This window comes from Ailuropoda melanoleuca, chromosome 1, assembly GCF_002007445.2.
Source record: "Ailuropoda melanoleuca isolate Jingjing chromosome 1, ASM200744v2, whole genome shotgun sequence".
In the NCBI taxonomy this organism is placed as follows: Eukaryota; Metazoa; Chordata; class Mammalia; order Carnivora; family Ursidae; genus Ailuropoda; species Ailuropoda melanoleuca.
In genome coordinates this window covers 12,457,697-12,474,079 of record NC_048218.1, presented here as the reverse complement: position 1 = coordinate 12,474,079, position 16,383 = coordinate 12,457,697, and the positions used below count along the sequence as shown (strand labels likewise).

At 39.2% G+C, this 16,383-nt stretch overlaps 1 protein-coding gene across 2 annotated transcripts in view; it reads right to left on the bottom strand.

Annotated features, from left to right (window-relative positions):
- Positions 1-16,377, bottom strand: part of SCAF4 (SR-related CTD associated factor 4) — a 56,020-nt gene extending 39,643 nt beyond the window's left edge. For both annotated transcript variants that reach the window (XM_034656331.1, XM_034656335.1), the window contains exon 1: positions 15,959-16,377. In XM_034656331.1, coding sequence (XP_034512222.1) covers positions 15,959-15,988 — 30 coding nt within the window. In that variant the 5' untranslated portion in view covers positions 15,989-16,377. The remainder of the gene's footprint in view (positions 1-15,958) is intronic.
- Positions 16,378-16,383: the final 6 nt, after the last annotated feature.

Genomic DNA, 16,383 nt, shown 5'->3' with positions numbered 1-16,383 from the left:
TGTATTATATCTACTATTCAAACACTGCATTTATTTTTTTTTTTAAAGATTTTATTTATTTGACAGAGAGAGAGAGAGAGACAGCCATTGAGAGAGGGAATACAGGCAGGGGGAGTGGGAGAGGAATAAGCAGTCTCCCAGCGGAGGAACCTGATGTGGGGCTCGATCCCAGGACCCTGGGATCACGCCCTGAGCCGAAGACAGACGCTTAACGACTGAGCCACCCAGGCACCCCTCAAACACTGCATTTAGAGAAATCTTCTCTACAGTGACAATACCATATATCAGAGACTCTTAAAGCTGTATAGCACCTTAGTACCTCATCTGGTACTGAAACCTAATTTAGAACTACTTTTATAATATATCTGCAGCTCCCGCCAAGTGACGTAAGGCTTAATACTCATAACTAATCAGCTCCAATGGTTACAGAGGCCTCCTGTGTACTAACCTCCAATCTCCCTTCTGATACCTTCCTTCTCCTGTTCCAATTCTGAATAGTGATCTCTCTTGCATGATAAAATATTTAAAGATAACTAAACTTGTCTCCCACTCAACTATCTTCTTCAACTATTAATGAAATGATATTTCTAGATCTATCCTGGCTAATTCCTTTTAAGTATGAGATCCCCAAATGGACATCATCCAGATGTATTACTGTGTTAATGGAATCCAGTGGATTGCTTTTTTTTTTTTTTAAGTTTCCTATTTCTGCAATAACACATTACCACAAACTTAGCAGCTTAAAAACAACACAAATTTATCTTACAGTTTTGGAGGTCAGAATCTCCTAGTCTGAATTCAAGGAGTTGGCAGGGCTACTATATTCCTTCTGGAGGCTCTAAGGCAGGATCTGTTCCTTGGCTTTTCCAGCTTCTACAGGGTGCCTACATTCCTTTGGCTCATGGTCTGTCTCTTCCTCCATCTTCAAAGCCAACAGGGCAGCACGTTCTCCTCCCTGACCTCTGTGCTTCTGTTGTCACATCACTTTCTGACTTTCCTCCCTTTCTTGTATAAGGACCCTTAGGATTACATTGTGCTCATCTAGATAATTCAAGATAATTAACACATTCCAAGATCCTTAACCCAATCAGATCTGCAAAGTAAGACAAGATACAATAGGTCCTAGGATTCTGAAGTGGATGAGGGAGGAACTTCCTCTTTCTTTCCTTCTTTCTTTCTTAAAAAGATTTATTTATTTATTTGAGAGAGAGAAAGAGCATATGCAGGCAGGAAGGGGCAGATGAAAAGGGAGAGAGAAACTTTAGTAGACTTTGCTGAGCTTAGAGCCCAGACACAGGGCTCGATCTCACAACCCTGAGATCATGACCTGAGTTGAAACAAAGGGTCGGGGGCTTAACTGGCTGAGCCACTAAGGGGGCCCAGAACATTAAAACAAAAACAAAAACAAACACCAAAACAAAACAAAACAAAACAAAAAAGTGCTTAATTCACTGTTAACTCACATCTATATGAACTAAAACCCTCAAACTGTTTTCAATGGAATCTCTATCAAAACTGGATCTTCATGTTAACTTTATGTTGTTTTCTGACAGTCCTTTCAATCTACTTAGATCATGTGGAAATAATTTTCTACTACTTGATGTAGCAGCTACTCTGATCAGCTTATAAATTTCATAAACTTTCATGAATGTGCTTTTATATGCCTTCTTCCAACTCAATGGTTTTTTTAAAATTAGTAAGAAAAGGACCTACCTGTGGGACAACCCTGATATTCCTTGGACACTGCCTGTCAGCTAAAATTCACCTAAAAATACACTCATCCTGCCTGTATTTTTCTAACTCATTCATGATGAAATCATGACAAATATCTTTCTGAAATATTTGGTTTAGATAAAACACTTCACAACAGAAAAAAGTTTAATTTGGTCTACTATGAATTGCTAGTGAATGAATCTGTTCTGGTTCCTAGATTAGAAATTTCTAGAAGTTCATAAAACAAACTAACAGAACAAGCAAAGATAAAAGTTATTGGCATTGAGTCTTCGATTTCTGGAATGTGCCTTCTCCTGGTCTTTGAAACAGAGCTACCAAAGCAGTGAAAAGAAGCAGAAGACCATATTAGTCTAAATAATTCTTCTAACCCCCAATCCCTCAATGTTTCCTTTAGGAATCTTTTTTTTTTTTTAAAGATTTTATTTATTTATTTGACAGAGATAGAGACAGCCAGCGAGAGAGGGAACACAAGCAGGGGGAGTGGGAGAGGAAGAAGCAGGCTCATAGCAGAGGAGCCTGACGTGGGGCTCGATCCCAGAACGCTGGGTTCACGCCCTGAGCCGAAGGCAGACACTCAACCGCTGTGCCACCCAGGCGCCCCTCCCTTTAGGAATCTTTCAATGGAATACTTACCTCTACCTTTTTCCCCCTAACTTTAAAAAATCTGCTTTCCTGAAATTTATTTTATAACGAATTATACTGATTATATATGCAGTGTTCCTTCCTTGCCATTACCACCTCCAAGATGACAAATTCTGCCTTAAGCTGGTGTTTTTAATACCTACTTTCAAACTTTAAAGAAAAAATACGAATGCTTCAAAAAGGAAATACGTACATTTACAGTGACAGGCTGGTATTCAAATCTCCCTCCTGACAGATGCAGATATCAAAGCATTTAATTCTAGTTTTTCTTCCTTTCATTCATTTGACTCAATATACCAGACACATAGGCTTCAACCAAATCAAGAGTTAAATCCAACATAACTTTAATGTTTATTAACATATAATCAATTTATAAAAGTACACATTGCATTTCTTAACAAAAGGAAACAATTATGAAAAAAAACTTTTTAAAATCATCTTTTCTGCAAAGATGCTTTGTCTATCTAATTACAGCCTGAAGACAACTCTATAAAATACTGCTGGAACAATTAGGAAAGGGATAGTTAACAGCTCTTTTTACATGGCTTTCACTTTATGCATTATATACACTGTACCAAAGGTTTGTTCAAACTAATAATTCCTTAATACTGGGCAATTCAACACGATGTGGGATGGGTTGGGAGGTACAGAGAGTTGCAAACCAATCACATGAACAATGCCATTCTCCCAACTATGTCCTTTTACCTGAAAGCAGAACATGTACAAACAGTAAGAGACGGTGACATTGAAAAATATGCAGAGGAAAGTAACTCAATTAACAAAGGAAACCCCAACAGCCAATTAATAAACATAGGAAAAAAGTTCAACCTTACCAATAATCAAAGAAGTACAAACTAAAACAATGAAACAGAATTCTTCAATTGTCTACCTGGCATGAATGTAGATTAGCATTGAGCAAAGAGAGCCCTCTGCTGATGAGACCTAAATGGGGAGTTTTAATTTCAGAAGGAAATTTAAAGCTATGTATCAAGAACTAAAAAAAACAAAAAAACCCCAAAACCCCCACAACCTCGTCTTTTAAGCCAACAATTCCACTTCTAGAAGTTTATCTAAAACAATAATCATATGTGCTCACATCTTCCATGATGACTATTTTAAAATTAGAAAATAATTTATTATTAAAAAGATCCAGTAACCATACAAAAATTTCCAAACACAAGTGGAAGGGAAAAAAGACTAATAAAACACTCTAAAATGTTAATGGTATTCAGTGGGATGGTATTTTCTTTTATTTCCTAATTTAAGTTTATATAACTTGCATTAATTTTAAAAGGAAAAAAATTAAAATCCATTGATTTTAAAAATGAAAAACTTTGGAAGACAACAAATGCATTTCTCAACTTTTGATTATAAATATAATAAATACAATAAATATATAGAACCATCATTATCAGATATAACTTATTCACGATTAAACCTTGCCTTTGAAGTTAACAGCTATCAAAAATTTTCAAAATTATTATAACATATTTTAAAAAATAAATTCAAAATTTTGCCCCTTAAATCTTTATAATAACTGATGCCCCAGTGGATATAAAACCCAGATTTGAGAAGTCACTCTCTTTGTACTTTGTTGACCTCTGTGAATTAAAGAAAGTATCTCTTTAACTACTGACATACTTTACTGCCAAGCAAATTCTATTTACTTTCCATAGAGTCAAAAGTCCTTTGAAACCCAAATGTTTAACCAATTTTCAACTTGCTTAGAGGAAGGTATAGAGAGACAAGATAGTCTGGCATTAATATGAAATATTCCTAAAATGGAGCAAATTTACAAGGCCTTTTAAAACAAAGAGTCGGGAAAAAGAAACCATTGTCTCCCTGCTCCTACTGAGCAGTCTTTCATTTGACTTAAACACTAGAAAATAGTTCCATTTATTTCCCCACAAAATTCACTTTTCAGATTTCTAAAGATCCCTAATCAGATATTTTTACAAGCAACAGAGCTGCACATAATATTCTCAAGTTCAAAAAAATTTTTCATACTTTTCCTACATTGCTTTACCTTATTACATCCTCCTACAAACTCTCTAACTTTTCTCCTAGTTCCAGAATTTGGAGTAATGCTTTATAAAATAGACATCTATAAGTGCAAATAAAAAAAGTTAACATTAAATACGAAACTATTTTTGAGTTAGCTACTTATATTTCTATGTGCATTAAGAAAATAGAACATGGCAGGGGCACCTGGGTGGCGAAGCTGGTTGTCCACCCAACTCTTGGTTTTGCCTCAGGTAGTGATGTCAGGGTCTCGAGATCAGGCCCTGAGTCTGCTCTGTGCTCAGCAGGGAGTCCACCTGGGACTGTCTCCCTCCCCTTCCGCCCCTCCCCGCCAGCGTTCTGGAGCTCTCTAAAATAAATAAACAAATATTAAAAAAAAAGAAGACAGACAGACAGACAGACAGAAAGAAAGAAAGAAAGAAAGAAAGAAAGAAAGAAAATGGAATATGGCAAACAACAGTTTAAATATCATCTGCATTATTCCCCACTTTTATATCATCGAGTCCTATTTGTCACCATTTGCTGCTGGCAGAACTAATTGTCTAAGCAGTCAATTTCTCCCAACTTACTTTGTAAGTATGCCCTTAATTTATTCTTCACTTAAGACTAACTCTCCTATAATTTCCAAGAATCTAACTTTTATGCAAAAAAAAATTTTTAAAGTAGCTTCTACACCCAACCTGGGGCTCAAACTCACAACCCCAAGATCTAGAGCCCCAGGCTCTACTAACCCAGTCAACCAGACACCCCTCACTCAAACTTTTCACTTTAGAACCAAGGCTGCTGCCTCTCTTTAGCAGGGCTTTTAACCCATTCAGTTCCAGCTTAGGACAATTAGGTCCTTAGGACAAGGTCATTTTTCTGTTCTGTAGCTACGTTTTGGTTCATCTCACCAAACTGTAATCAATCCTCCACTTCTTTCTTTTCACTTGATTTTAAGAAATGGCAAGTATTTTATCTATGCCATTGCTCTACTAGCAGATGCCAGACTGTAAAATTACTTTTACTGTTCACTAGTGAACTTTATGTCCCCCCAAAACTCACTACAAAACATTTTTGTGAGGGGCACCTGGGTGGCTCAGTGTCTGCCTTCAGCTTGGGTCATGATCCCAGGGTCCTGGGATGGAGCCCCACACTGGGCTCCCTGCTCAGCAAGGAGCCTGCTTCTCCCTCTCCCTCTGCTCATGCTCTCTCTCACTCTCAAGTAAATAAATAAAATCTTTTAAAAAAACCATTTTTGTAAATTAAATATTTCCTCCTAAACTTCAATAGAAGAAATAAAAATTAGTTCCTGGACATAAAATCGCTTGATTAGAAGAAAAAGAAAAATCATCCCATACTTAATGCATTTCATTTATAATCAGTTATTTCCACAAAGTTGTCATGAATGGATTTATGCACAAGTATGGGACTAAAATTGAAAATGTTAGCACTTATAAAATCCTTATTTTTTTTTTAAGATTTTATTTATTTATTTGACAGTGAGACAGCCAGCGAGAGAGGGAACACAGCAGCGGAGCAGGAGAGGAAGAAGCAGGCTCCCAGTGGAGGAGCCTGATGTGGGACTCGATCCTGGAACTCCGGGATCACGCCCTGAGCCGAAGGCAGACACTTAACAACTGTGCTACCCAGGCGCCCAATATAAAATCCTTATTTTAAAATTTTAATTGTGAATATAAATTAGTAAAAGAAATATTAATGCCTAAAAGTGCATTTAAGCTTTAAATATGGACTATTTATGCGTGATTTAAAAACTTACCAAACTTCATTCTTACACTTCTACAAATCCTTCCAAAAGTATACATTATAGTGCACTTGCTACCATGCTTCAGATGTACAAAAGTTGTTAGTGAGCCCTCTCCCCTCACAAACACTACAGCAGACAAAGACCCACTGCTCAAAAACCTTCAGTGCAACCATGTGGGCCTATGGACTGGGGTCAGATGGGTACTTAAGAGTACTCAGTGGTATCTCAGAACTGCCATTTCTACATGATGTGACCTTGGTCAATTCACACCACCTCTTCGGTTTCCTTACCTTTAAAAGGAAAAGAATGGAAAGACACACCTATATAAAACTCTTAGTCCATTAGCTGACATCTGGCTGGTAGTTAAGGAGCAAATGCAGGATTCCTTTTCTGTCCTTCCCCTGGACTGGCCCCACTGGATTACTTCTTAAAATAGCATGCAAAAACTAAAGATACCCTATAAAACAAACTTAGGATTCAGGATCAGCAAAATAATTTACACATTCGGTAGCTCCTAGATACTGTTTTCAATGGAAAGAAAATCAGATCAAGCAACAAAACAATGGAACCGATGTGCTAAAAACTAACGTTTTCCTATTTTTTAAAACAGGTTTGAGATATAATTCATACACCATAAAATATCGCCCCTTTAAAGTATACAATTCAGCGTTTTTTTGTTTGTTCGTTTACCACATTCAGAGTTGGGCAGCCACCAGCACTGTTTTGTCTTAGAATACTTTGATCCCCTCCAAAAAATTCCATACCCATTCCACCCTGCCACCAACCAATAATCTACTGTCTCTATGGATTTGCCTATTTTTTAAATTAAACAATAATTAAAGCCTTTATAAAGATTTGAACATATCTCCAATGGACCCCAACCTTGGCTGTCCTTTCCAAAGTGATTTCTCATTCAGCATCTCTTAATTAAGGTGAACGAGGTGATATACGCCCATTAAAGTCTAAAGAATATTTTATGTTTCCTAAAGGCTTAAAAGGTGTACTACTGTAAATGTCCATATTACAGGCTTCCTTTCAGCAGGGTATAATTTTACTTCAGCTAAAACTCAGCTCTGACAAAGTCAAAAGGAGGAAAAAAGTAGAATACTCATGATAAAATGTATAAAGATATATTAAAAATATTGCAGAGGGAGATTTACAGACTGTAGAATTGGTCAACTATTGCTCCCTAAGGTAACAGCATACCGACAGTGGGACAATGTGAGAGGCAAATACAGGTCAGGCAATCCGTGGGTAAACTGTCTCTAAAGACTCTAAATACAGTAATAAAAGTGACTGAAATCATTTTATCATACTAAGCACTGGCAATTCTAAATAATATCAGATATAAAATATTCCTTCCCCTAAAATATGTTGTTGACGGAGATGCTTAAGTTTTAATCTATTGCTGTGGATACTGTTAAGTTTTAACAATACATAAGCATCAAATCTGTACATTTTTTTTTTTACTACATATCCTTTAATAAGCAATCTATTCTAAGTGAAAATTCATTAGGAAATCCTCCAGTTATGTGGTCAGTGCCTAAACATGCCAATTCGCCATACCTGTTCATCTGGAGAGTCACCACAAAGAGATTTAGTATGGCCTGCACTCAGGCTCTGTTTCTCCAGTCCTGTGGTTCCTATGTGTTTAAAGAATACATTCAAAATATGATAGTTGAGTGCAATTCTTTTTTCTGACATCTTTTTTTCTGGTATAAATACTTATAAACAGCCAGAATCAGCCTTGAACAAAGGTAGAGTGGAACACAGAGCAGGAAGATCCATGAACAAAAATCATGGAGAACATCATTACTACTCAAGAAAATGTAAAGAAGTAGCTATTTACACATAATTTAAAGAATGTTTAACTAATAGAAATCTATACTGAATTTTTTGGTGGAAACATTTCAGTGAATTTTTTTTTGACTGAGGAAACATTAAAGTCACTACAATCAATGTGGAAAAAAAGATATTCTAGATTTCTAGAATTTATTGTGAAGTGGTTTTTTGCTAAATTTCTAACCAAAGGTAACTTATGTTTAAGACTAACTAGCGGCGCCTGGGTGGCACAGCGGTTGGGCGTCTGCCTTCAGCTCAGGGCATGATCCCAGCATTAAGGGATCGAGCCCCACATCAGGCTCCTCTGCTATGAGCCTGCTTCTTCCTCTCCCACTCCCCCTGCTTGTGTCCTCTCTCGCTAGCTGTCTCTCTCTCTGTCAAATAAATAAATAAAATCTTAAAAAAAAAAAAAAAAGACTCTCTAACTAGTGTTTGTTGCTTTATGTACAACTTTCCATAATTAAAACTAACAGTAAGTGTTCTTCAATCAATTATGGGTGAAGATTGATCAAGCAGGATATAACTGTCTATGGAACACAAATATGTGAGGATCACCTTGACAGTCACTGACAAATATGCAGAAGGCAAAGCTTGAAAAGGAACTGGAATATCATAGTGAAGTCATTATGACAGACCAGTATGTAAGTTTTTCTATTTTTTTCCCCAAAAAAGTATCAACGCAACTTTAAAATATTAACTTTTTTCCACTGTAATATATATTTGCAACCGGCATAAAGTTCAGGTTTCTTTCTTGGCCATTCTCATGATTATTTCTGGAATTAATTTTGTTGTAGAAGAATGATGTATTAAAAAGAAAAATTGTGCTCTGGATGTCAAATATGCAAGGCGTGCCACTGCTCTATAGTCTCTTCCAACTAGGATTACTGACCCACATGGGTTTCTACCAAAAGAACCAATTATCCAAACACAAATGATAGCTTTCGGAGGAACATGGATGGCCCTCTACTTTTCACTGAGCCCTTCCATCTCCCCCACTACCCCCCTCCACTGCCCTGTGACTCCATCAAAACCTTAGCTTCTAATTCTTAACTTTACTCCAGAGTTACATTGGATTTCTTGGAGAATTCACTACTAATCAATACAATGTGCTTCACTGGAATATCAGTTTCTATATTTATGCCCTCACAAGCACCAATAAGGAGCTCTAGCTATAAAGCAATGAAATGTAATCATAAACCATGCAAATATTTAATAGGACTAAGGTGACCAGGGTATAATAAATTATAATACTGTCTGTGAAATCTTAATAGTTTTCAAAAATAAAAATAAAAAATCGTGATAGTACACTGTTAATCACCCATAATATTAACACAGAAATGTAGACATCTCTCTTCAAGTCTAAGCTTTCAACAGATCTTTTTAAGGCCTAGTCCTAAGGCAAGCTGAACTACTACCAAACTCTACTTTTTCCTGTTCCATAGCAACAGAATATTAATCAACTAATGTTACCAAGAATCTTAACCAATAATGGGTAAACTGATTATTCCATATAGCTGATAACGTAGTGTAGCTTGTTTTTAGCTCATCGTTAAAGCTGTATGCTGTTGCTCTGAAGTATGCTTAAAAAAAATCTGGCATATTATATCAACAAATATTGTGAATAATATTAAGGTTCATCATTTATGTAACAACTTTTTTCCTACCATGTTACCAAAATATAATTAAAACAAGATTTCAATGTGTGCAGATATCTACAGAAGTTACCTGGAATGCTGAAGTAAATTATATTCACTTGGCTTCCATGGCAGAGAACATACAATTTATATCTGGCAAAAAATACCCTTCCCCAATACCAACTACCATTTTGTCAACTTTCTGCCTGGTAGTTTTATGTTCTGAATTCTGTTTCACAAGATTTATAAGCCAACTTTTCCATTATTCCAATTCCTTATCAGGGGTCCATCTAATTTTTTTCTGAAACAAAATACTAAATGATACGCCAGACTTCTAGGGTAGGGGATATTTTCAACAAGAACATCAGAGCAACAGAAAGCTCTGAAGAGCCAGTGTTATTACACTCACCATAAGGCCAGACCTCTACTGTTGTTGGAGATAAGCAATTCTCTGAGAGTCAAGAAAGAGCAGAGGAATATCACGATAACTTTTAATAATCTAAAACTCCTGTGGTAACAGCGTAACATGGTCAAATGAGGCAAGAAATAACCTCCAATTTTACTTCACCTGTGGCTTGGTCCTCTACATCTCTTCCACACAATAAGAATCTTGTGTCAACTCTTTGTCCATTGCTTTAGATAGACCTCTCCAAGAAGGGAATGATCAAATCAACTAAAGACGAACATTAACAGGTTAAGAAAAAAATACTTAACATAAGTATCTTCATCATATGATTTAAAGTCTGGAAGATAACCATACTTAGTAATGAATAGGTAAAACATACAACAGTCCATACACAAAAATTTCCAGTGAAAAAAGAAAGGGGTGGCAAGCTCCCCACTGAGATGTGGAACACAACTCTTCCTTCAGGATAACATGGTGGTCCAAGACTGACAGCCCAGTGGATAAGTGTACCAACATAAATTCATACATAAAGTATTCATAAAGCTTAATTTGTCTGATTTTAAAGAAAAAAAGGAATGTTAAAGCTCTCGTATTTTCTTCCTGCACTTCAACACAGCATTATATGTACACCACCTTGGTATCTCAGCACTGTAGTTCTCTTAAAATAATCTGAGGATCCCTGGGGGTCTGAGTTCTTTTCAGTGGTCTGTGAGGTAAAAAATGTTTTCATTTTAATACCAAAACATTTCTTGCCCCTTTCACTCATATTCTCACAAGTGTACAACGAAGTTTTCCAGAGGCTACCTCATGTGTCTAATAGCAAGAAACTGAATAAAGAAGTAAATATCAGAATCCAGGTTTATAAATCAAAGTTTACATGAGATTTTCAAAAATGTAAAACAATGTCACTCTTCTCACTTTTTGGGGGGAAACATTATTTTTCATTTAAAATGTTATTTATGGTAAAATATAATGGATTTGTCATTTTCAATAAATGCAGTTCTCAGATTAAATTTCTAAGACGATAACTATACCAAAGATATATGATATGTGTATATATATGTATGATATCATCCATAGATACAAAAGCTCTCTGTAGTCCTTAACCTTTAAAAGGGTTAAAGGAGTCAAAATCAAAGTTTGAGAACAGCAGCCCCAGAGAAACTCTTATACAATGGAGACATGTTTGAGAAAGTTCACTGCAGTGTTTGTCAGCAATAATTGAGAAGCAACTTAAATGTTCATCAACTGGGGAACCAGATAAATAAAATACGGTTTATTCAAATGATGGCATACTACCCAGCATTAGAATGAAATCTTAAGATTAGTAAAGCTTGAGGGAAAAAACCCTACAAATATGTACAACATACCACTTATGCATATCAAAATAGATTATATATTCCTTAGATACCACAGAGATTGATACTAAATTCATTCTGATTGCCTCTGTGGGAGGAAAGGACTTTAACTTGCGATATTTCAAGTTTAAATTAAAAACACTTACAATAGTAACAACTGTCCATTCTTGTTATATCTACTCTGTATTTTTATACTTTAATTAAAAGTCTTAAAAAAAAAAAGATTTTATTTTAAAGAAACAACGTGCTCACAGGTGCCCTGTGCCAGTGGGGGAAGGGGCAGAGGGAAAGGGAGAATTTCAAGCAGACTCCACGTTGAGCCAGGAGCCCAACTACCTTGAACTCAGGACCCTGAGCCAAAATCAAGAGTCTGATGCTAACCGACTGAGCCACCCAGCTGGCCCTAGTTAGAAGTCTTAAAATCAGAGATGCTGCTCCCCCCTCAAAGTGTGATACGCTCTTTTGGAATCAGAGAAGATTGATTAAAGGTTAAAAATGAAATCAATGGATTAAAAAAAAAACCCAATCTACAACTTCAACAAACTTAGCGTAATACCAAACTCTTCACATCAGGGAGTATATAAATATAGCAGAAAGCAATAAAGTATTAGTTGTAATTGGTCACCCATTTTTTTCACTCATCTTTTTACAACACTTAAAGTGTCTCACCATGAAAGTACTGTTTAATGGGTGTCTTTAATAACTTCATTCTTTTGGGGCGCCTGGGTGGCACAGCGGTTAAGCGTCTGCCTTAGGCTCAGGGCGTGATCCCGGCGTTATGGGATCGAGCCCCACATCAGGCTCCTCCGCTATGAGCCTGCTTCTTCCTCTCCCACTCCCCCTGCTTGTGTTCCCTCTCTCGCTGGCTGTCTCTGTCAAATAAATAAAATCTTTAAAAAAAAAAAAACAAAAACTTCATTCTTTTTATTATCTTCCTTCCTGTATGAGATACTGACCTCTTTTACCTATGCTACCTGTACCCTTCCTTTTATCTACAATTTTGTTCTAAGCAAGCCTTCTTATTTTTAAACTGTGCTTCTCTATACTTTCCCTCCCCCAACACGCTCAAACTTCTACTCCCATCTGAGACCAGGGCTTCAACATCACGTACTAAGGCTAAGACCACATACATGCTATATAAATATACAAATGGCCTACCACCATTGCATACTACACTGTTAATTGCTCTTCTTTGCCTTCATTCTTAAAGCAACTTTGTCCTTAAATCCCTCAGAACCGAACTTCCAAAAAAGACTACATTCGTGACCTTTATTTCCTTATGTCCTTCATTACCATTCAACCCTGAACTTCAGATCCCATTACTCTCAAATTTTAGTAGTTTTTTTCTTAAGTCTTAACCTGTAACTGCTCCCCGGGTATTATACAAAATATTATCTTTAAGCAGCAATTAAGATGGGGAGATGTGCATTCAAATCCCAGCTCTACCATTAGCTAACAGTATGCCCCTGAGCCAATCATTATTTAACTTCTTTGAAAATCAGTTTCTTCATCTATAAATGGATGTCTGTGCAAGGCTGTGAGAATATTAGATATGTATTTATAAAATGCCTGATACACCATAGATGCTTATTAAACATTAATTCCTTTTCTCACCCCCTCTCAATTTTCTCCAGGGCACATCTGAGAGTGACTCCCAGATGTCTCCCTCTATTTCCTGGTTGCTTCCAATTTTGAGTCCTACCCCGCCCAACTGCTTGCCAAAAATTGCCACATGACTCTTCCACTCAATCTCAAACTCAACCTGTTCAGACCAAACATATTTCCCCTTCCTCTAAATATGCTTTTGATGACTGCTGACTTGTGTTAATAGCATTACCACTTTCCCAGCACCTAGACTGTGGGGGCAAAAGGTGCTTATAAGCCTATTAGATGGCAAGGTCCATGGATTCCTCTGGCCCATATCCTTCCCCTCCTCTCCCTGCCACTAGACGCGCCAAGTTTAGATTTTACTCAATTCTACCTCAGTCTTCAAAATGCCAATCTTCCTCAAATTTCTGCCTTCTACAATATATACAAATCAAGCAGTTTTCTTGATTCTATCACCCCATTACTTAAAATCTCAGTTTATCCAGAGCCTAAAAGTGAAATTTAAACACATCAGACAGACATGAAACTTGTCAGGCCCCAAATTACTTTGCCATCTTACTTTCCAGTAGCCTTTGGAATCAAACGACTGTTCACTCCTCTGCACTGGTGCCCTTCAATCACTACTTTCTACACCTTCTGAAATCCTAAAACTGACTCCACCTTCTCTTCCCAAGTCTTCACTGATCCCCCATAGCCAACCCAGAGCTCTTTTTAAGAGCCCCAAAGGAAGCTGTTGTATCACACGTTGAAGTTATTTGCCTAAGTCTTGTGTTCTCTATTAGATCAGGCTCTAGGGGACAGATCTCCTTGGTAGTACCAGTACTCAGGACACAGCTTTCAGCACTTAAAAGTTTATAAAAATAAGTTTGGAAGATTTGAGGTTACAGGAAACTAACCAATAACATTTCATGAATAGGGAGAAATAACTGAGAGGCACTACAAATCAAATAGCACAAGAGGATGAATTTTAAAGTCAGACTAATTTCTCTAGAAGAAAGTTTCTTCAGAAGAAAGTTAGAATTGGCAACACACACCTAACAATGTAATTTGGAGTTCATGAAGAGTAGGAATGGAAATAAAAATTATTTGAGCAGAAAGATGAATGAACAATGACAGGAAAATTCTCATTTTGTACATTTTAAAAAGGTTAAAATACCATTTCCCTTTTTTGAGAAGTCAGTAGCATACCTTATTTTGGTTTTTCAAAGTAAAAACTAATGATCACGCTTTTCCAGAACATAAGATATTTTGCTTAATGTGCTTAATGTCAACTTCCACAATGCTTACCTCAGAATTCAATACTTCTGATCTTAAGAATATTCTAAAAAATCCCCTTCTTCGTTCATTGAAAGCTGACATTAAAAAAAGTCAGTAAGTTTTTATCTTGGGAAAGAAATGCACTTATAATCTTTAAAAAACTGTTGTACCATTTGTAAAATTCTTATGCATTCAGCAAGTATTTGCTTCCTATGGTGAGGGAAGGAGAAAAGAACCCAAACTCCCTGCCCTCATGAAGCCAACATTCCAGTGAATTTTGCCTTCAGGAAACCAAGTCAAAATTCCAAACCTGAAATCTTTGGAGCATTACCACAAATTCTCTAGCCATCAAATATTATGAAATATTATTTCGTTATTTTGAAAATCATCACTGCCGAACACTAGTTGCTACGCCAGTTAAGACATTTTATGCACCCATCGGTTGAAGACAAATCATTTCTAGGATAATCTGCAAGGCAATGAAAGGTCCTAACTGTAGTGTTACTGGAGGATCCCATATTACAGCACTGCAAATCTAAAGGAAAGTTATTGCACGTTAATTCTGTTACAAGTGAAATTACAAAAATCTTATTATGAGATGCAGCAAGTTTTTAACGCCGTATCAAGACATCTAGAGTTACAGCACTACATCTGAATTTTTCAATGTTGGGTTTATCTTTAGTGTTTGGAAAAGGAAAATAATCCAACTCAACACATGACAACAGTTTCCATTCTGTAACCCGTATTTTAAATCACCAATGGTCAAGTCCCCTCCCCCAAATCGATTCTGATGAAGAGGATGTGTGGACTCTACACTCCAAAAACAGCACCTGGATGACCAGAGATAAAACTATAGAGCTTTAAGGCGGCAGGCAGCTTTGTTCCCGGTTTTGGGAGGTTTTCACATGTAAATGCTCCCCTAGAAGGGGGGCGCGGATTAACTACCGCGGGAGGAGTGCGAGGGTGGGGGACTGGAAGCCAAAGCCGGCTTTCTATCGGACTGAGGCGGAGCAAGTACTCCTCTCCCATTCAACTTTTTAGGTGTCACGTTGGGGCCACGGAGCCCATTAAGAGGACTGTGTTCATGACTGGAAATGAGAAGGAGCCACCCCTCTTCATTTGGGAACCCCATTTCCCGAGAGTGTGAATCCCGGGAGAAGGGGATGAACACCCTCTCCAACTCCTCCCCGACCCGGGATCAGAGTCCAGCCGTCGCCGCGCCGCGGCCTGAGCAACAGGAGAGCCGAGGCCGCCGCTCCGCCAGCCCAGCGACCGGCAGATGCTCCCGCTCCCCCGCCCCCAACCCCACACGCCCGCCCGCGCTTCTTTCTTAGCCCCTTGCGGGCTCCCGGCACTGCGAAGCCAGTAACGGGGCTGGGAGCAGAGAGCGAGAGCGCCGGGACCTGAAAGAGGGCGAAGTTAGAGTAACCGGCGCCAACGCGGGCTGGGGGAGGCCGGAAGGGGCCAAGGGGGGCAGCCCGAGGTCGCCGCCCGGGGGTGGGCGATGGGGGAGGGGTGTGGGGTCGGTTCCCGTGGCCGCCGCGACCTCTCCCGGACCACAGGCCGCTCCGCGCAGGCCCCGCCGCCCCGGAACCCGGGCAGGAAGCGTCCCCACCCCGACCAAAGCTTTAAACCTCTGGCGGCGGGAGAAACGGAGTCCCGGCTCCCGCGGAAGGCCCGGCACCCCCTAGCCCCGAGCACTCCTCACCTCCTGGTTGAAGGCGTTGACGGCGTCCATGTTCGCGCTGCGGCGGCGGCTGCTCCGGGCCCGCCGGTCACATAGACCTCGCGCCGCGACGGAGCGGGGCCGGAGAACCGGCCAGGCCCGAGGGGCGGGGGGAAGCGACGAGCGGCGGAGCCAGAGGCCGGGCAGGAAGAGGCAGAGGCCGAGGCGGCGGGGCGGGCGGCAGAGGCGGAGGGTGGCGGGCCCCCTCTCAGTCCCGTTCGCAGGATGAGGAAAAGGAGGCGGTGGCGGCGCTGGGCTCCAACATGTCCGTTTGGTGGTGGCGGCTGCGCTCTGCGTCTCGCTGACACAACCCCCCGCGCCCTCACGCACTGCCCCACACTGGCCCGACCGGCGAGCGGGCGGGCCTCTCTCTCCCTCTCACCAGCGGGATGGCGGCAGCGGCCCGA